Here is a 20,775-nt window from a genome sequence, read left to right as displayed (position 1 = left end):
GTGATTTTTGTCTGTGGGGTTCTTGGAATAATATGCTTGTTCTTCCCTTCCTGATCCCATTTTCCCATTGGACAGGGAAGAATGTGTCTGAATTTTTATTTGTTTTTACTTGCTGGGGTGAGTGTATGCCTAGATGTGGAGAGCTTCTTTGCAGGGCTAACTTCTATTTCCTGTCATGTCTTGAATGTAGCCTTCTCTTCTACTAAAACCTCTTTTTGGTAAGCAAAGTGGTGATATGCTTAGAAGTACCCCCCCCCCCCACCTTTTTCTACTAAAAATGTGAAACTGCTATACTGTGCTGCTGGGCTCAATCTGCTGTAATGTATTGGTTTAGCTGACTGTTCTCTGGAAGGCTGAGAATTATTTTTCAGTCTCCTTCCTGCTGTTGCAAAGTTGCTGTTTATTCCTCTAACTTTGATCTGCCTTTCAAAACAGAGTGACAAGTAGGTTTTTGGGGAATGCTTTTAAGGACTTGTGAAAGTGTATCTTGTGAAAGTGTATCTACTTTTAGTCACCAGATTGTTAAACTCAAGGTTAAAGGAAAAGGCTCGTTAAAAGACTGTTACTTAAAAACAGAACAAACTAATCAACCCAAACTAAAAAATACTTGAAATCAAAACTTTGTGACAATGAAATTTAGTGTAGATGATTACTGCTTAACCAAGAAGTTTCTTAGAGCAGCTATGTGTTACAATTTCATTTTTCAGTCTGTCTGGCTTTTACATGGCTTAAGCATTTCTCTAATTGATGGTATATCCAAGTATAGAGAAGAAATTAATTGTAAGTGATGACAGTGATGCAATTTCTTCGCTTACTGTGATAAGAGAACTGTAAATCTGTCATGTGTCATATTTAAGGTACCAAAATAGCTGTATCTGTTAAACACATATTTGCTGCTGTCACTGCCAGTGTAGCTGTACTCCTTCATGTAAATCAATTGGTAGCAGGTGTAAAAATATACACAAACACTCGCAGAACATGGCATGCATATTAAGAAGAGATTAAATTGTGTTGCAGATCTTAGTCATGTTACACTTTAATGTGCTACTACCATTAATAGATTAATGTAGTGAGTGGCCTACAGGAAAAACTGCTACATTTCAGGTTCAAGTTTTAGATTGATGTAAGTCAAAAGAAGTTTGCAAAGAAAGGAATTCACCTCTCCCCATTACTGTCATTTGTATATAGTAGTGTTGATATGATATAGTACAGTTGAATCATATACAGTACTATGGTTTAGGATTGGCAGGAGTGTATTAACATGGAAGTGCCTTTAGAGGAAAGAATAGAGGAATGCCTGTACTGAAGAATACCAAAGAATGAATAAAGACTCGGAAATAAAACACCCTGAGTTGATGAGTAGGGATATTGGGCAATTGAGCCCATAGAAAATGAGCTTTCAGCTCTGGTTTCACTTTTCTGTATGAGAAAAGACCTTGGGGTATGAGCATGCTTTGGGACCAAACCCAGAATCTGTACCTCTAGTACACTTACAGCATTAATATTATTCTTGCACAATTTTCACCTAATTTTTTTTTTTCCAGGGCTGTTAAAGGCACATTTGCACATATGCACATATTCATATAAAAAATGAATATATGTGTATACACACATACATACACGCACACATATATATATTTATGCAGTGTTGAAAGTAATGCAACCCTGACTCATTTTCAGGGGATCAGTAATCAAATGTGAAATATGATTATCTTTGCATAAAAAGTACATTTCAATCATTGAATAATGGGCGTGAAATTAAGAGCTTTTTCTCTTGCAGTAGTATTTGCTGAGCAAGTACTGAACAGTCTGTGCTTGAGGGGGGGACACTTCAGTCTTTGGAAGGAGTAACAACTGTTACTTTATTACTTAGAATTTAATTTGAAATACATTGTATCTTCAACAGGTTTTATTTATCTGAAAACAAATGCCTTTTTGAGTATGTGATACAAGTGTTGCAGATAGCTGGGTCTTAGACTGCATTACCTTTAATGACAAAGTTGTGTTGGAGACAAACTAGCCCTAAACAAATTGAGTAACGTTTCTGCTCACCCTGTCTAGGTAACTAGTGTGACTATTCATCATTGCTGTTGTGTTGTCTCTACGGTTTTTTACTGCTAGTTAACAGGACTCAATGAGCTGTTGCCTGCTTTTAGCAATAGTAGCTCTTCAGTCTAGATCTGAGCAGTACTTACTGTTTGAATTAAAGACACTGAATTTTGCGTAATGTAATTGAATTAGCAGGATAGCTCTGCCAAAACATTAAAAAAATCTGTACCTTGCTGTTATTTTTCTCTTGCCAGAAGAGAATAGTAAGTTGACATACTATAATCCAGGAATTCTACATTTGTTTGGTTAGTTGTTCTGTTGCTTGTGGATTGAGTGCTTTTTTTTTTTCAGTTTTTCCTGGCTCTAGCAAAGACTGAACCTTAGAAGACATTGTGGGAAAAGTAAAACCTAGTAACCTTTGCAATGAAGCTTCCACCAGAGTGAAAGATGACCCAGAGGCTGGAAAGGTCTGATCAGTAGGAAGAAGTGATGGAGCTCAAACAAATCAACATTAAAGAGTAGTTCACTTTAACATAGTTATGATGCTGGTGTGAAAGAGATGGACAAAAAACATGTAGAAGCATGACAACAGGACAATAATCATGTGTTGTGAGTACTGACTAGGGATTCAGTCCTGTGGGCATGCCATTTTGGGAAGAATGGTGAAAGATCAATCTAGTAATAGCAGAACATGAACCTGGGAAGAAATACAAGGTAGTCTAGAGAAAAGGTAGTTTGAAGGAAGGATAATGAGATTGAGCCCTTCCACTGAGTAGAAATCCAAGGAATTGTTCTGCCATCTTAAAAGAATGCCATCAAACAAAGCACTGACAGAGGCCAAAGCAAGCTCCCATGGGTAAGAAGTGATGCTTCAGAATTTACCTTTCTGCTATTGGCATCACTCTCACTTTGGATTTTCTTCCATCAGTAATAGCTGAAGCAAAGGGTCTGTTCCCATTGTGCTGTCAGAGTACAAGGACTTTGGGATTTGCCACTTTATCCTGTTTGTGCTGTCACTGAGCTGCAGCAGCTGGCATGATTGGAAGAGCTGGTAGCTGGAGGTGCTACTTATACTGAAGAACTTTTTGTCTGCTGCTGTGCTCCTAATGCAGCAGGTCCACCACATGCTGAATTGAGGGACCAAAACCACCAGTGGCTGCTTGGCGTGTGGACTAAGACAGGGTTTGATAGGAGGACATGGACCAGGAATGGAGGTATTTAAAGGACAGACTTTCTAGGTGCCTTCATCCACCCGCTTTGTGACAGTCCAACACTTGACAAGGTTCTGGGAAATGTCCCATGGATGGAGGGTGTCATGTTTAATACCAGACTTACTTAGTTCATGTCACATGGCATTTCTGGGTTAGAGTGATAGTGTATACTGAAAACACATAAATATGTAACAAACAATTAATATAGCAATCACCATACACAGTTCAATCACAATACCAATGTGACTCCCTTTACTGGTCCCTATGAAATATATCCTCACTGTCCCCATGTCAGGTGTCCCCAGGTGTCAGGAAGAAATGGGAGGGTTGATGTCAGTTCAAGCCCATTGGTCTCTTTGAAATTCTGCTGGCAGTTGTCTGGGTCTTACATTCTATGTATTCATTCTCCATGTGCTAGTCTGGTTTCATGCTTGCTAAAGAACTACTGGTTGATGCACTCAACCTTTGATACCCATTTGTCAAAAACAAAGGCCACCCCATGTTCCCTCTGAATTGAGATAAAGTCATCTTTGCAACTGCTCTGGTTCATCACTCCCTGAGCTTCAAAAGCACATCACTCTTGTCTATGTTCTCTTGGCCTTATTCCATTTTTAGGACTTACTGATCAATCACATCCATCTGAAACCAATCCCAAAATCTGAAGTGCAAGTAAAAAACATCTCTTCTTCAACAAACCCTTGGGGAGGTAGGTTTAAAGCGTGCAGTTTCTCTCTAAAACCAGGCTAGGATTTCATGTCTAAACAGTGCATAATTTCTGCTATAGCATGTTTTTATCTACTCCTACATAAGCAATGTAGAAACTGCAATGCAAAGGAGGCTAAACAGACCCAAATCAAAGTTATTCAGAACTACTGTGAACAAATTATTCTTGCAGCACATTAACTTCTCACTGGAATTGACTTGGGCCACTGTTCAGTTTTTCTCTTTGGGATTCTTTTAGTCCTCTGCCTTCCTCTGCCCAATGCCAGTGCTTCTTAAACGGCTAATGATAGGGCTTAACTGTGTTTTCCTGTGGGCATCACATGCATAAATTGGTGTTCTGCCAAGCAAAAGCCATCATTCATTCTTCACCAGGCAACTTGTTTGTTAAGAAAATGTTTTTACTCATGTAAGTTTAGAAAGGATCACCTTAAAACAGAAAAACACTTTTTCCAGCTATAAAGCTGTACCTTTAGAGCAAGCAAAAGTTTACTTGCTTATTAACTGGGCTCTGCTTGGTGTGTGCAATTCTGCATTTTTCTGATGTAGGTAAGGGCAATAAGTATTTCAGTTGGTCAGGTTTTTTTGCTGTTGGATATTTTTTTGAAAGACTAAACTAGGTCATTACCGGTGGTTGTGCAAAAACCAGTGTTCCTAAAAATGTAGTTCTTTTTGAGAAGCCTTCACTGTAATGGTAAGTATTGAAGTGTATAGTATTTAAGATGATAATGCGGGTTTCTAAAAATTGATACTATATAATCATAGAGGAAGGAGAAATAACACCCATCGTTCTGTCTTACCGTGTATTTTTCACTGTGTAACAGTATCCCAACAGTTCAAATACAGTTACTGTTTTCCGGAGTTCCCTGAAAGGTAGAGCCAGAAATCTCTATTTTTGAAGTTTTAAAAGTATGTGTTTTAAGAATCTGTGCTTTAATTAAAGGTTTTCAGGCAGCTGAGTGTGTTGTATTTTTTTTCAGTGTACACATGGGTCAGTCTGGTACAGATAAGATGGCTTTGATCAGTTTTTTTAGAATACTGGAAATAAAACAGAAAACAAACTTCTGATTATTTTTAATTTTACATAATTCACATTTACACTTCTCACTATTCAGTATTTTGTATAAAATCAAATGCAATTGGCAGTATTTTCAAATGACACACAAATGCGTATTGAACTAATTCATATTACAAGATAATATGAAGCTGTATCTTAAAAATACCTTCAGCAAAATAAACTTTCATTCTGTCAATCCAAGTTAAAAAAATATGATTAGAAATACACAGTTTAAAAATAATCAGGATGAACAGTACTGATTAGTCAAGAAATTTCAGGCCTTGATAGCCTGTACATGAGTTTATGTATGACAGTCTGCAATTAATATAAAAACTGCAGTGCACCAAACTGGTGAACATCACTTTTTTTTTTTTTTTCCTACAATCTCTTATTGTTTTAAATCAGGAGTGCTTCCTCTACTGTCAAACTGGGGCAAAAAGACAAGGTCTGGGTTAATAGCTGAATTAAGGTTTTGATGCTGTAACGGAAAATAGAAGTTTGACCCAAGATATTACAGCTTTTGCGCATGCAGTATCTTTTGAATTAAGAGATTGCAGGAGAATCCATCTGTCACATACTTGAAATAGGAAAGAATTTCTAACGAAAAATCTCCTAACTGATGACAGCAGAAATAACTTCATTCAGCTGCTCTGTTGTACAATGGCGATGCAGCTGCCACAACACGTTCCATTTTGCCACATAGTACTTCACAATTCAGAAAAAATTTAGAAGCCAAGGATTTCCTCATCCATGCCTACTCTTCATTCTTGTACCTAAGACAACTTTGGTATGGTATATTAAAAATCTTACACAAAGTATTAAAAACTCTTAAACTATGCAATACACAATGAGGTAATGAGCTAATTTTCCATATAAGGCTGTTTGGAAAGTTCAGATGTAAAATCCCTTTGACATTGATGTGTTTTTCACTAAGCTACTGGGTGGTGGGTGGGGTATCCTGACACGTTGATGCCAAATGTGCAGTTTTGGTTTAGCTAGAGTTGCTATTTTTTGTGCATTTGTGCTATGCAAATTTACTTCTGATGAACCTAAAAGTGCTAAGGACTCTGCTGGTTACTTTAAAAGAGGAAGATTCTAATTTAGAATCTGGAAAGGAAAAGAAAGAGACCAATTATTTTTAGGTTAAAAAAAAAAGATGCTAAAAGAAGCAGCTCAGCTAAAGGCAATGCCAAACACAGTGAATATTACTAAATCCTGAGCTACTTACATCCCTTTTGCTTTCCAAGATGAGAATTTTATTCAAAAATAAACAGATTCATATTTGCACAACAGACCTAGTATTGTGTTTTCCTGTACTTCAACTTTTGCACAAATGGCTTAGTGAAAGACCCCAACCAACCACAACCCCCCCTCCAAAAACCCCTAAACAAACAAACCAAACCCAAAACTGCCTAAACCAAAACAACCCCAAAACAAAGAACCACCCCTGCCAACACCTGTAAAACAAACAAACTGAACCCATTCAAACCCCAAGAAATTTTAATTGCCTTATCAGGATGAGATCAGTCCCTTTCTTTTGGATGTGTTTCATCTAGAAGAAAAGGGGGTGAAAAGGGAAGTTTAAGAAAAAAAAAAAATCCAGTCTGAGCCTTCAATGGTCCTTTATTTTGCACTAAACCTTTTCATTTGTATTAATATTTGCAGATTTTGACTATCTAAGTGCATGGATCTTACCTGTGAGCTCACTTATACTTCACATCCTGTTTCCTCTCCAATTCATGATGCTCTCGCTAGAAAATGTTTTCAAATCACTGTGTGATATTCATATCGGCACTCAAAAATTACCAGCCGAATAGAAGGCTTAGTTTTCATTTAAAAGGATGTAGATTGAAACTAGTCACTGAACAGTTACATTCATTGAAATAAAATTCTCCCTCTCACAGAGGTGATCTGCATCTTTAAAGACTTCAGTTATTCCATTAACTAACGTTTCAGGTTTCTTCTACTTTCTACTGTTAGTCACTAAATCAACAGATAACTGAAATGTATTTAAGGCTATGTGGTAACAGTCCTCATCTGAGGGATATGCAGTTATAACTATCAGCTGGTAGACAAGGGTACATCACTTTTGAAATTACATAATGTGAAAAGTAGTAGGAAAAAAACACTGTAGTCCTGTAGTGGATGAAAGTTTCAGTCTCAAGCAGATTCCTCTAAAATTACACTGGTTTTTAACAGAGGTAAATTGTAGTTACTAAAGTGTTAGATGTCAAAATTTTTACCTGCTCCTGAGTTCCACTACCTCAGTTGTATGGCAACCTTATTTTCCCTTTTTTTTTTGTGCTGCACTCATTAAGTGCCCCAAAGCTGAAAAACAACAACATCCACGTGTAACCAAGCATACCAATGAAATGTGGGGAGAATTCTTACCTTTTATATATGATAATCTAAAGTTTCACCTAAAGGACTTGATAGGAAAGGAAACAGTAATGACATTTCAATATAACAGTACTGCTTTAAATGGTAAACTGTTTTTCCTCCTCTTTAAAATCATACCAGATTTAAAGCAGTTATAACTAGTTCAAAGAGCCATTGGTTGTCAAAAATCTGTCACTATTAAAAACAAGTTAATCACTTACAATTAGTTTTTCCTAAATAAACCACACAGCCTTTGACAATAAAGCACTCTTTGGTGGACAATAGTTATATTGGGTACTCAATACTGCAGCTTCATAAAAAACTTCATACAAAGTAAGAAAGAAAGCCAATCAACACAGTGGAGTACCAATACTATTAGGAAGAAAAAAGCTTTTGTGGTTGGTTCTCAGACTCAAGTAAAGACTTCAGCCCAGTCTAAATGGACAACACAGATTTATATACTTAGAAGCTCCCACCATCTTTCCATTTCTAGTGGTCAGCAGCTAACTGATTGCCATCACAATTTATACACATGCATCATACATACCAGCAAGCCCTCTTTATAATAGAGAGTTTAAATATTTACACCTGAGTCTGAATGTATGTAGATTTTGTTGGTTTTGTTTTGAGAAATTGTTAGCACGGTAGAAAAAGTTCTACCAAGCATATTGACAGTTCATTTTATTCTACGAGTAAGGAAGAGATTGTTCTATTTCATTTTTTGCTGAAAAATAGAGCCAAAGTAATCTTCCTTGAATTGCATCAAGTCCCCTCTAGTCATATCCCCTTCACTCCTGAATATCCTCTTCAACACTGGTGGCTTATTCAAAATTCAACGCAATACTGTTCTTGTCTTTGTGACCGGGTGGCTGCTGAAATAAAACATATTTGAGGAAAAAAGTTAAAGATGACTCAGTATGTATTTCAAGCAATCATTTCTGGTAAGGTAAGATGAGCAAATGGTACTTCAAAGAAAGAAACAAAAGGTAAAAGTCACTGCATTTAATAACACAGCAATACTGATTGTCAAGAATGCACAGATTGGTCTGATCACAGAGAATATGAAGAAAACTTTGTTCCGTAGAGAAATGCAGTAATTTAATTAAGTGCATTTGTAAAGTATTTTTTTTTCTCCCTCTGAAGTATCAGATCATAGGAAAAGTAGAAACAATAGTAAAGAAACATTTTTTTTTTTAAAGCTAGGTTTAGATTACATATAGATAAGTTCTGAAATACTGCAGGAGGTTTTCAGTATTTGAATAGGGGTGCAGAAGACTGCTTTGTAATATCCAGCAAAGCAAAAGCATATGAGATTTTTAAAGCGTACTCCTCTTTTTGTTAGCTTTTGTGATATTCCTCTATACAGTTTTCATACTCCTCCCCCCATATTCCCCATTTTAATTTTCATAATAACTTGAGCTGCATTCCCTTAAGCATCTGTACCAATCAAAATGCGTTTACCACTTAAGATTTCATTTCTCACCAACTACTTCCTATCAACTTAATTTTAAATCTGTTCTGTGTGGTAACATGGAACAGACTGTTTAACTTGTGTCTTACTATGACTTGGTTTGGATGTCAAGTATGCATCTTGTTAAAATACCGACATGAAATTTTCAGTAACTGGCAAATTTACAAAGATGTCTTAACTGGAGAAATAAGAGCATCCACAGAGAAAGACTGAGTTACGGTCCAGCAATGTGATTTCCTGCAGTTTAAAAATGGTATTATTTCAATCACAAGATATGTGTTATGTCCATCTGTAGTTTCTTTAGTAGAAGGCAGCTGACATCTAGAGATGTTCCACAAAGGAAATACAGTGAGTGTTATGAATAGGACTGAAATTCCCTAAGGTCTCTTTGCAAAGCCAGAAAAGTGTTTTTGCTGTATAAAGCTGTTTTGGCTGAAAAATCAATCTGGACACAAACCATGATAGTGTGTCCAATAGTCTGAAGGATGAAATGGCAAATCAATTCCACAGCTCTGCAGATTATACTGCATTAGGATGGGTCACAGGTGTGATTCACATATAGAAAGAAGTGACTGAAGTGACATAAAGCAACAACAAATGAGATTGATGTAAAAATGGTGCAAGATATTTCCACTGGACTATATCACACAAGAAAATGAAAGAGTAAGGATACACGGTAATGTCAGAAATTCAGTGAAGTAAATGAAGTCTTGACAGAGAGAGACGTTGGTTAGGGCATGATGTCAATATTGTAAAAATAATTATTGTCTACCCTGCAATCTGGATTAGGTCAATGAATCTGAGCACTAAGAGGTAATGCAAACTGCTTATTCACTGAATTAAACTTAGATGAAAAGACATGCTTAAAAAAAGACTGATACTTTTTCAAATGCTACAGGAAAAATAAAAGGACACCTACAAGATTAACAACAAGGTGCTGCATTCTAGGTTCATTAAATTATAGGGTCATACCAAAACACCCTTCAGAGGGACCAGCACCCAATTAGCCCTCTCAGATTACAGAACAATTAGGAAGTCCATAACTGTGACAGAACAAGGACAAATTTAATTATTGGATGGAAATATAGAGTAACTGAACAACTTTGACCTCCAAAGTTAGAAGAAAAGAAACAGTATATGGAATGAAGTATTTAGGGTAGAAGTTTTAGCAAGTCCATTAAAATATGAAGGGATTAATTTGTGAAGTTTGAGATCGACCTGATCCGTGGCCTTCAGAGTCATAAATCTGGTAATATACCTAAAGGACTTCTTACAAAAGAAATGAAATATTTTATGAACTCTATTTGAGAGATGCTATTTTCTCCTAAGGATAGGTATTCTCATCTCACACAAAACAAAGTTCAGCTTGGAGGAGTGCTTTCCAGGAACTGAAAATCTCTCTTCAGATTACACACATGCATGAATGCAGCTACAAAACATTGCAAGCAGTTTAAAACTGGAAGAAGCATGAAGGATAAAAACAGCAGGCAGAATCCCATCAATTCTGTTTGGATTAAAATGGACATGGTAAAAATTAGGCAAAATGGAGAAAAAACCCAACCAACCAAAAGGAAAACCAGGAAAAATACTCCTGATTTTAGTAAAATATCTATTTCAGGAAAAAGATTTTTTTATTAACATGTTCAATAAATCAAAACAAAGTCACAACTAAAAATTCTCTGAATAGAATTTACTGCAGTCTACTGGCTATTTCCATTGTCTGGCAGAGTGAGTTTTTCATAACTTTGTTACCTTCAAGGTAACAGGATGAAGAAGGAGAAAGAAGAACTCTGTGAGGAAAAGGCTGCAAAAAACCTTAGAATTTTCAATGGTATTTTTAAATCCACATAACATAAGAAGTAGTTATGTGTCATCTTTTACTCTTCCCAACAGAAGTCTCTTCAGCACCTCACAAACCCATTTTAAAGTTTTTCATTGTGAGTTTAAGACGAATTCCAGTAAATTGTAACCACTGGAAATTGTTTGGATATTGCTTTAAGCTACACTCTTGGGCTCACCTTTTATAATGACCTCGAAAGGTGCCACAGAGGTGCATAATCACATGCACACACAAAGACACATAGCAGTAGTCTGGCCATATGCTTCTGGGCCAAAAGGCACTTTCAGTCTTGCATAAATCACTAGAATTTTAAGTTTCATTAAGCTTTACTGAACAGGCTCAGTTGAGATTATCAGCCATACCCTAAGTAAAAAAATCTCATACCTGTATACACATATGTTTTATACACTTCACCTTTCCACAACCACTGCATTTCAGTTGTCCATTCAATTTCTCCTAGTTTTGACTTTATGTCCTGACTAATATTTGACTTAATACTGTGAGCAATTTTTCCACCTCTTACTCCAGGCAGATGGGTTTTCATATTACTAAAATCCCTCATCTTCAGTAATTCTCACTCACATTAGTAATTACTGTACAAAATTCTCCAAGTTGAAAGAGTGAGCAGCATAAATAAATTACCTAAGATGTAAGGTTCCAGATATTCTCCATACATGACATAAACCATGTAATTGTTTCTCACTTTCCACTGCTAGGAGAAGGAGTTGAACTATGGCAAAGCTCCTGCCAGCAGCAGATATAACAGCTCAAAGTATTTGCCTAGAGAACTATTACAGGGTCTGTAAAGAGGGTAACTCTCACCTTTTCAAACTGTTTTTTCTTGCAGCAGACCTGGTAGTTCTTTTAGTAATGTCTGTACACTCAGAATTGCTAGGTTCAGAGGTTTTATTTCTCTGAACTCTGGGCTGCAGAATTACTCTGTAAGGAGCAGGAAAAAAGAAAGATTATATAACTGGAAAGTTTCTACAAAACACTGAAAAGAGGGTATTTACAGTTGCAATAGAGCTAGCAAGTATCAGCTGGCTTTTCACAAATCATTCTGAAAAGCAAACGCTTCTGCCTGAAACACATCCTTCTCTTTCCTAACATCCCTGTTATAATTATGTTAATGCAAATTATTTGTATTAGGAGCATAGCAGATTGCTTTGCTGGTTGGGTTTTTTGGGTTATTTTTGCTTTCAAAGAATGGATTAAATTAATAGTTTTGAATTTTCTGTTAGATTTTTGGAACACAAAAAGATCCAAAATTGTATTTTAAATTATGCTACAAATGAAAAAAAAAAAAAAGATAAAATCTGAAGTATGCAACAAACATTATTTTCCAGACTGACACAGAATTCACAGAATAAATTCAGAATAAAACCAAAGTAATTCAATTTGTGAAGATCTAAGTCTAAACCTCCTTCAAATAATAATAAGATATTCCCTTCAAATAGGAAAATCATTGCAAATATTGGCATTTTTCTCTTAGAGGGAATTATTGAGTTTGAAATACTCAAAACTCAGCTTTACATGCTGGTTGTGCTCAAATGCTTCTCTAAAAGATCTTGAGCAATATATTGACTATTTCTTAAACAGGCAGATAAATCCTAATGTTCTTTACGTTAATAAACAAAGAATTCCAGATTGTGAAATGCAAACAACTATTTTTATCCACCATTCAACTGGTTCAGAAGAAAACCATGTCTTCTGTCTTCCTAAATACTTGTAGTGAAATTATGATACTATGGAGACAGAAAGTAACAACTGGTCAATGGAGTCCATGGATATCTATTTAGTGCATCATTTCATACAATTATTCTCTAGTCATTCCATCTGTGCAAGGTTCCAGCTATAAAAGTATGCATCATTTTAGAGATTCTGAGCTAAGAGTAACTTAGCTATTACTGTTTATTCCCTTGCTATTATCAGAATCTAATTTTCAGTGGCTTCACTGAGTCCAGTTGTATGAGCAGATTACATTAGACTGGAAATCAAAACCTTCATTAAGTTGTATAAGTTACAGTCTGTTCAGGCAATAGTTTCTGAAGAAACTATTTTCACAGAATCTGAATCTGTATGAATATTGAATGTTAACTTTTGGAGCAAAAGTGAGGAGGCCTACATGGGGAGAAAAAATTTATATACTCATGTAACATACTCACCAAAAACAGAAATGGAAAAAACCTCCAACGTTTCCATTGTTTTATATGGGTTTGATTTCAGAATTAGAAAATACATTTGAGGTAACACAATTTCATCTAAATATATCCTTTATGCAGTAAAACTGATGAGCAACCTTATTTTTACTATACACTACTTGATTGTTTAGGAAACAAATTGTTTAGGAAACATAACCACAAATTTCAAGTATTTTAAACTTCTACTTGAATAAACCTCTCTTAATATTTCAGCCTTGCAAAAATACTGTCACTTAATTTATAACTGTTCAAACAAAACAGCCAGTTACTTTAAGGTAAGATACTAGGTTTTAATTACAAGGACTAGCAAAATGCAATGCAAATTTTACTGTAAACACAGGACATTCAAAGTTGAAGGAATTGCTTATACAGAAGGCAGATACCTTCAACTTCATATCATACTTCTTTAGATAGAACAAATTCTTCTTATGAAAATGTCTTCCTTACCCAAGGAATGCCCAAGGTGAAAACTAAAACCTGAAAGCTTATAGTTTCTACTCTGATTGTAAAACAGTTTTAACAAGTTCTAGTATTTAAATTCTTTTTTCAGTGCCACAGTTGTCATACAGCATGAAAAAATTCGGTCTACCACACTTTTGACCAAGCATTAAAAATTACACCGGTGGTGAAAGAAGATGTGCATTGTACCTTTTATCTGTGCTGACAGAAACTTCTAAGATTGAACAGGAAAGTAAATAGTAGATTTAACCTCATAACATTTAGTCACTGAAATGCAAACATGAACAAACTGTGGCACATGGTTTACTAGTGCTCATTCAGATATAAATATGGAAAAATCATGTTTTCTCCTTAAATACATACATTTGGTGTCTCTCTGCATAAATGCATGCAATGTACTTATAAAAGAAAGCAAAAATTATTGGAATGTCATCTACTGTTTATAATCTTTCTCTCATAAACACCAACTTTTCCTAGATACCAGAAGTTCAGAACACTGGTCAATATATGGGGCTTAAACCCATATACTTATCTAACATGAACTGAAAAATGAGCCAGCAGTGTGCCCTGGTGGCCAAGAAGGCCAATAGTGTCCTGGGGTGCATTAGGAAGAGCATTGCCAGCAGGTCAGGGGTGGTGATCCTGCTCCTCTACTCAGCCCTGGTGAGGCACATCTGGAGTTCCATGTCCAATTCTGGGCTCTTCAGTACAAGAGAGACATGGAACTCCTTGGAAGAGTCCAGTGGAAGGATATGAAGATGATGAGGGACTGGAGCATCTCTCCTATGAGGAAAGGTTGAGGGAGCTGGGTCTGTTTAGTCTCAAGAAGTGGTGACTCAGAGGGGACCTCATCAACGTCTGTATCTGCAGGGAGGGTGTCAAGAGGATGGAGCCAGCCTCTGCTTGGTGGTGCTGAGCAACAGAGCAACAGGCAATGAGCAGAAACTGATGCATGGGAAGTTCCACCTGAGCATGAGGAACTTCTGAACTTGAACACCTGAACTTCTTTACTGGGCAGATGACTGAGCACTGGAACAGGTTGCCCAGAGAGGCTGTGGAGTCCTCAATGGAGATATTCAAGACCTGCCTGGATGCAATCCTATGCTATGTGCCCTGGGATGACCCTGCTTGAGCTGGGAGGTTGGACCAGATGACACGCAGTGGTGCCTTTTAACATTATCCACTATGTGATTCTGAGCAACACTATGAATTATTGAGATACCATTTTGCACAAACACTTAAATATTCATCTTTTCAACATATCATGAGCTATTTCTTACTTCTGAGAGAATTTCATCTTATCTGCTCAAAACAAAGAAAGAAAATAACAGAAATTCTAAATGGAAATGTGACATAATAAAAATAGCCACCATAAAACCAAAAAACCATAACAACATGCTTTCAAGTTTGCTGAACTTGGCAATGGCAGATAAGGAGATGCCTTATGAGATCAGCTCAGAGGCAGCTGTGAGCAGGGTAGAACCTTTAACATCACCTGCTCTTCAGCTGATATGTCATTTTTATGTCTCAGATGTATACAGCTTCATTGGGCTACCCTCCAGTAAATAAGAATTGAAATTCCTGCAAACAAAACATTGGCTAAATGATGACACAGACATTTTTTAATCAGACTAGAATTCTAGACTTCCAGAGCTGATAGCACCTCAAGAAAAAGAAGTTTCATTTACACCACTGTCTGACATGTTGTTGCAAATAAACACCCAGAGCTGTCTTTGAGCCTGACAACTGTCAACTGAGGACCAGTAACAGTGCTATCACAGCTTTTATTAGAATGCTACTGCATATATGTTAATAGTAAGAGAAGAAACTAATGTATGGAATTTTGATTTAGCACAATTAGGCTAGCAGCCTCACTTGATAGCAGGTTCAGTAGATAGGTTTTATAATGGATGTGAGATAAGGCCATGGCAGAGAAAATCCTGCCAAAATCTCAGCGCCAAAAAAATATTCCAAACTATATTAGCGAAGTGTCAGATCTCAGGACACCTACCTTTTACTGCCTTGTAGCTGTTCACACAGCATGTCATACAACTTCAAGAAACACCAGCAAACACATCTCATGTACAAAAAGGTTTTCTAACTCAATAGGAGATGATGATATGATGAAAAAAAAAAAAGGCAAAAAAAAATAAAGCAAAAAAAAAAGCAGGCTACAGGATGCTGTAATAGTCACACTATCGAACATATATTGTCAGAATTTTTCATCTCCAGCTCATCTGTAATGGAAACATCACTTGGTACTTCTGATCCTAAATACACACCCCAAACAGCAGACTACTTCATACACTGCTTTCCTATTCAAGCTAATAGCTTGGTCTTTAAACAAATAAAAACCTGTTTAAATGGAACACTGTGTGGGTCAGTAGCAGCATCTTTTAAATAATTCACAACTTTTTTTCACCATTTAACTCGATGCAAGGGTGGAACATAAGCACACCACCAGGACACAAAAGCCCAAACTCTACAACCCAAGACAAAATCTGCAAAACTTGAAGTGCAAGCAGTATAATACATATTGGAGAGAAATCAATCCATACAACAGGCTTTTTTAAAATATGTTATTTCAGTATCCTAAAGAGGGATGAAGGAAAGAGAAGTTATACAGGTCCATGTCTTCTCTGTCTGCAAAAGGCATTTTAGTCTTGCCAACCAGTCTGGGCAACTTGTCTTACAAGGTCTGCTAAGTGCAATACTGCTTTTTCTCCTTCACCACCTCATGATTTTTAAGAAAATAGACCTGAGACCTCTACCACTTTTCCAATTCATCACCAGGCAACAAGTCACTGATAACTTTTCATCATACAGGGCTCCAGCCAACCTGACTGCCAGGCTAGCCCAGAGAGATCCATGATCCTTATTGATAATTTAATCTCTTAAAACACAAGAGACATTAGCTGCAGAATGAAAAGTTAGCCTAGGTTTTAAGAAAAGCCTAAGTGTGTTTTCTCTTCCTATACTTCAACCAACATTGTATGATTATTTATCTTGAAAATGAAGCAGCAGCACCAGTATATTGGAAATTCCCAGTAAATGAAAATAACCAAATTGCTTGTATCACATCTACCAACATCAAACAGACATTTTTCCTCTATCAAGGGCATGTTTAGACAGAACACAGAAACAGTAAGAGAAAGCAAGGATGATAGTTGACTGAAATTGATCTTACAGTACAGCAAAACAAAGCACAGATTGTTTCATCTCTTTAACTTGTGTTTTAAAGTTTAGCTTTGTAGTATCTGTTCAGAAATCTGAGGTCTGACTTCCAGAGACCACTGATAAAAGAAATTGTGCTACATTCAGTGTAAAACTTCGAAAGCACGCCTCTCATTTAAGTATGTTATTTGACAAAGCAGGGAAAAATTAAGCTGAAGAGATCTTTATTTCTTTATCTTTTTTTCTCCAAAAGAACAGATTAAGATGACCTCAGCGAAGGCTAACAGAATAACTAAGCTGTCCAACGTCTTCCAGTTCTCATTCTATAGTTATTCAGTCACTTACGTTGGCAGAAAGAGTTCTATGCTTTTTAAGAAGTGCAGACAAAAAGTTTCAAGGCCAAGGGGAAGGATGACAGAAAATCTCAACCTTCATGTCTGCCAGAACAGAATGCCTATTCTTACTTAGTACTCTGGTGTAAAAGACTTTATGACCACTTTTTTTTTTTCTCTGACAGCACCAAGTTTTCGAGCTTTTACCCAAAGTAACCATTCTACTTTGAATGTGGTGACGACAGAGGAGCTCCAGGGAGACTCAGAAGCAAGCAAAAAGTGCATTTGGATTTCCTGGCAGTTCTGCATGCTGCTCAAATTTTTGTTTGACCAAAAGATGTATGTTGTTATTTGATGAAAACATTGCACCTTTTAAGTGGAAGCAAGGTACAGAAATCACTGCAGCTACTCTGATGAAAGCAGAGTGAAGAAAGAGTAGAAACTATACTCAAGGAACTGATACGTTATTAATGCTTTTCTCAGCTGCTGAATCCAAGTAACAGAATAAAGGGATGTAAGTAATCTCCTAAAGCTCTATAAAAATAACTGTGAACAAAAGAAGATGAAACAAGACTGGCTGGGTAAACAAGCGAGCCTTGACCTAACACTGCAACCTGCCCTATCTTCTGTTATGTTAAAAAGGTAGTAAGAAGTCCTGTTTTATGCCATGGTGTATAATACTTGATCTGTTCGTAAAAACAAAGACCTACTGACATTTCTAACAAATTCTTATTCTTGGCATTTCATGGGAATAAAGTCATGTGTTGGGAAACTAGCCTACTTTGCAAGTTCATGAACTTTGAAGTAAAACTGAAGCTAACATCTGCATCTGCAATATGCAAAGGATAGAATCATATTTCAAAGCAGTACGTTTTCCTTCTTACTGATAATTTTGCTTATGTACTTTCACTTATTTGCAGGAGCATGCAGAGAAGAAAAGCTTCAAAACTAAAAATTATATTAAAAGCTCTTTGCTTTTGTTTATTGCAAGCCAGCCATAAAAATCACTCAGTTATTCCAGATAATATAGACAAAAACATAACAAAGCCAGAGCAGTGAAATTTACTCTTGCAACAAAGCCAGTAAGAAACAAGATATGAAAACATGCATTTACAAGACTTAGTGGACAGAAAGTGTGAGCTATTGTAGAGAAATGGAATGGGACACTTACACAGTGGCTCTCTCTCAGGGGGTTGTGATGGTTACTATGTTCTTAAACCATCTAGACAGAATAGCAGGCTGGGCAGAAGGGAGCCACATACAATCCACCAGATGACAATGCTACACAGAGTAGACACCAGCATACCTAGGAGCCATCTAAAAGGGGGTTGGAGGGGGAGGTAGAGATGAAAAAAAATTCAAAAGCAAAAGCTACTGCTGCATTTCAGCTTGTTTCATGTTCTTCAAAAGTATACTGCCCTATAACCTTTGCCAAGCATTTCTTACTTTCCATAACTAACAATCCATGCAGCCATACATTGCCAAAGGTAGTACTCATGTGCTGCTGGAACCAAAGCAAATTTTTTGAAATCCTCACCAAAGCCACCTATTTCAAATAAAGTCTGTATCACTCTTGAAAATAAGTGCATGCAGGAGCAATGCATCTGTAAGCACTTGCTGCCATATCTTATGCAGTTGCATCAGCCTGTATTCATATATCCTACTTCACACTCATACATTTTGATACTAAAACATTAGATCAGAGACAGGTAAGTTTCCAGAAACAAACAACTTATGTAAACAGCAAGATGATGGGGTGTATTACCTTCCTGTGTAAGAAGCAAAAGCCAATTCTTAATCCTTTGCTGCAGGTGCAGAATATTGCTTATTAGAACATGTACAAAATATCCATTCACCAGAGCATAAAGAATTTATATAGCAAACTTCAATAAACACTCTGTACAAATCTCATTAATCCCTGTGATTTGAAAGTAAATAATGCCTCTGGTTTTCAAAGACTGTAACTGTCCCAGATTCTGGTGCTCTCATTTTGACCCCCCCATCCCTTTTATTTTTCCTATGAAATAAAACTGCATAGAAGATTTGGAAGCTTGTGTTTGTTTGATTAGATAAAATTAATCAATTTCACTGCAAGACTTAATTATTTTAACAGAGTAAACTAGAAAGGAAAGAGATGACAGTTCTTGTAGCAGAAGAAACTTCTGACTTATGTAAGGCAGCCGAATATTGCTTGTGATAAAACAACAGTAACACAAAGAATGTATGAAGTTACATATTCATTTTTCACCAAATTATTTCAATACAAGTTGCAAACCATAAAAATTACTCAGGGAAACAGAAAGAGGTAAACTGAAATTTCTTGAGCCAAAATGCACAATGTAAAAACCAGCTACAAGCTCCAGGTCAATTATTTTAATTCTATACAAGTACAAACTAACTAGTTTTAATTAGAGTAGGCATGTTGCAGAACGTTGCATGACCATAATAACATTTTAATAGTTGACAGTCTTCTGTTAAGAAGATATTAAGACAATGGCTCTGAATAGGTTATCACACAGTCTACATTCATTGTATGGAACACACAATAAGTGTGTGGCAATCAAGTGACAACTAAGGCACTTCTGTGCCTTGGAAACCAATCTGCAAGGTAGCTGTTTCTTACTATGCTATATGAGCTAACTGAGGTGATGTGTTTCGGCATTTTTTAAATGGCAGCTGGGCACAGGCTTTGTTCTGAATATGCTGCTTCTTATATGGCTGCCTATGTAAATGACAAGCATGAACAAAAGAGAATATTTTAAAACAAAAGCAGAAATCATACTTAGCAATGTGTGAAGGTTTCCAAAGACATACTCCTTTACCTTCAGCACATTTTTACTACATAGTTCTCAGTTTTTCTAAAAGTCTGATGACAGCAGCAATCTTAAAAAAGAAGGAAAAGAAAATAAAAATGCCAGCAGGTAGCAACATCATTTTCTACAGAAGGACAACAAAAGTCAAGTTGACTGTGGTTTGTGACTTTGGTGCTATGTCATTTGCAAAAATCTGACACCCAGGGGTCACCATTTCTTTCCTAGCAATCAAATGAGATCCAGCTAAGTTTTGCAAGCTTTATATTCTCTTGCAGTTTATTTAAGGGCAGTCAGAAAGTTTTTGTACCTACAGTTGCTACAAGCTACAACAGATGCAAACTTTCTTTTACAGGTTGTGTTTCAGGACTTGTCTAAAATAAAGAGACTACCAGGTTCCCTGACAGAAATGCACTTCTTTGAATTTGTTTACTGAAACAATGGCTACTCTCCAGATCCACCACACATTATCACAAAGCCCACAGGATTTAGGGCAAGTTCTTTTCCAAGGAAGAGAAAATGAAAGGAAGTTAAAAATCCTTTCAACTCTTTTTAGATAGCTGACTTCACTTCAAATCAGCACATATCTTATTTGATCCAATCAAACAAAACCATGTACAGTCATATTCTTTAATTTTTATACTACCACAGGAAAGACAAGAGAACATTTGTGATTAAACTAAAAGTAAAGCATTCAGAAGTACTATAGGAGCTTGTAAAGGGCAGAACACCAGCATCAAAAACTATGCAGAAAACTAGAAATTCAGTCACGCAATTCTTTAACAAAGTTCTCCTGCTTCCTCAGCACTCACCAAGACTTCAGAGAAATCGTGAATCTCCTGCTTGTTTTAAGGGAGTAAATGCAGCATTGGTAACAAACATTTGTGAGCAACGGGAAGTATGCATGAAGAAGAGGATAAAAGTTTCTGGGATTTTGCATATTCAGAAACTAACTTACGTTAGTGGAGATGCAGTTTGAGCTTGTGCTTGCCTTCTGCTTTTCAGAGCACGAAGCTTATCCCCTTGTGTTAAACAGTTTGTTTCATCATCATCACTGTACTGGATAAGTGGA

General features: G+C 36.5%; 1 protein-coding gene across 9 annotated transcripts in view; it reads right to left on the bottom strand.

Annotated features, from left to right (window-relative positions):
• Nucleotides 1–5,039: 5,039 nt before the first annotated feature.
• The window catches only part of CDC14B (cell division cycle 14B), a 45,322-nt gene continuing 29,586 nt past the window's right edge, over nt 5,040–20,775 (bottom strand). Inside the window, exons 12-15 of one of the 9 annotated variants that reach the window (XM_085042445.1) lie at nt 20,662–20,762; nt 15,399–15,464; nt 11,550–11,666; nt 5,040–8,285 (exon numbers count right to left, since the gene is read on the bottom strand). In XM_085042445.1, the coding sequence (XP_084898571.1) occupies nt 8,249–8,285; nt 11,550–11,666; nt 15,399–15,464; nt 20,662–20,762 (321 nt within the window). In that variant the 3' untranslated portion in view covers nt 5,040–8,248. The other 8 variants (XM_085042444.1, XM_085042451.1, XM_085042447.1 and 5 more) reach the window with 8 other exon arrangements.

The sequence above is a fragment of the Lichenostomus cassidix genome, chromosome Z (assembly GCF_008360975.1).
Source record: "Lichenostomus cassidix isolate B80296 chromosome Z, HeHo_3.0, whole genome shotgun sequence".
In the NCBI taxonomy this organism is placed as follows: Eukaryota; Metazoa; Chordata; class Aves; order Passeriformes; family Meliphagidae; genus Lichenostomus; species Lichenostomus cassidix.
This window is presented reverse-complemented; position numbering and strand designations above follow the sequence as displayed.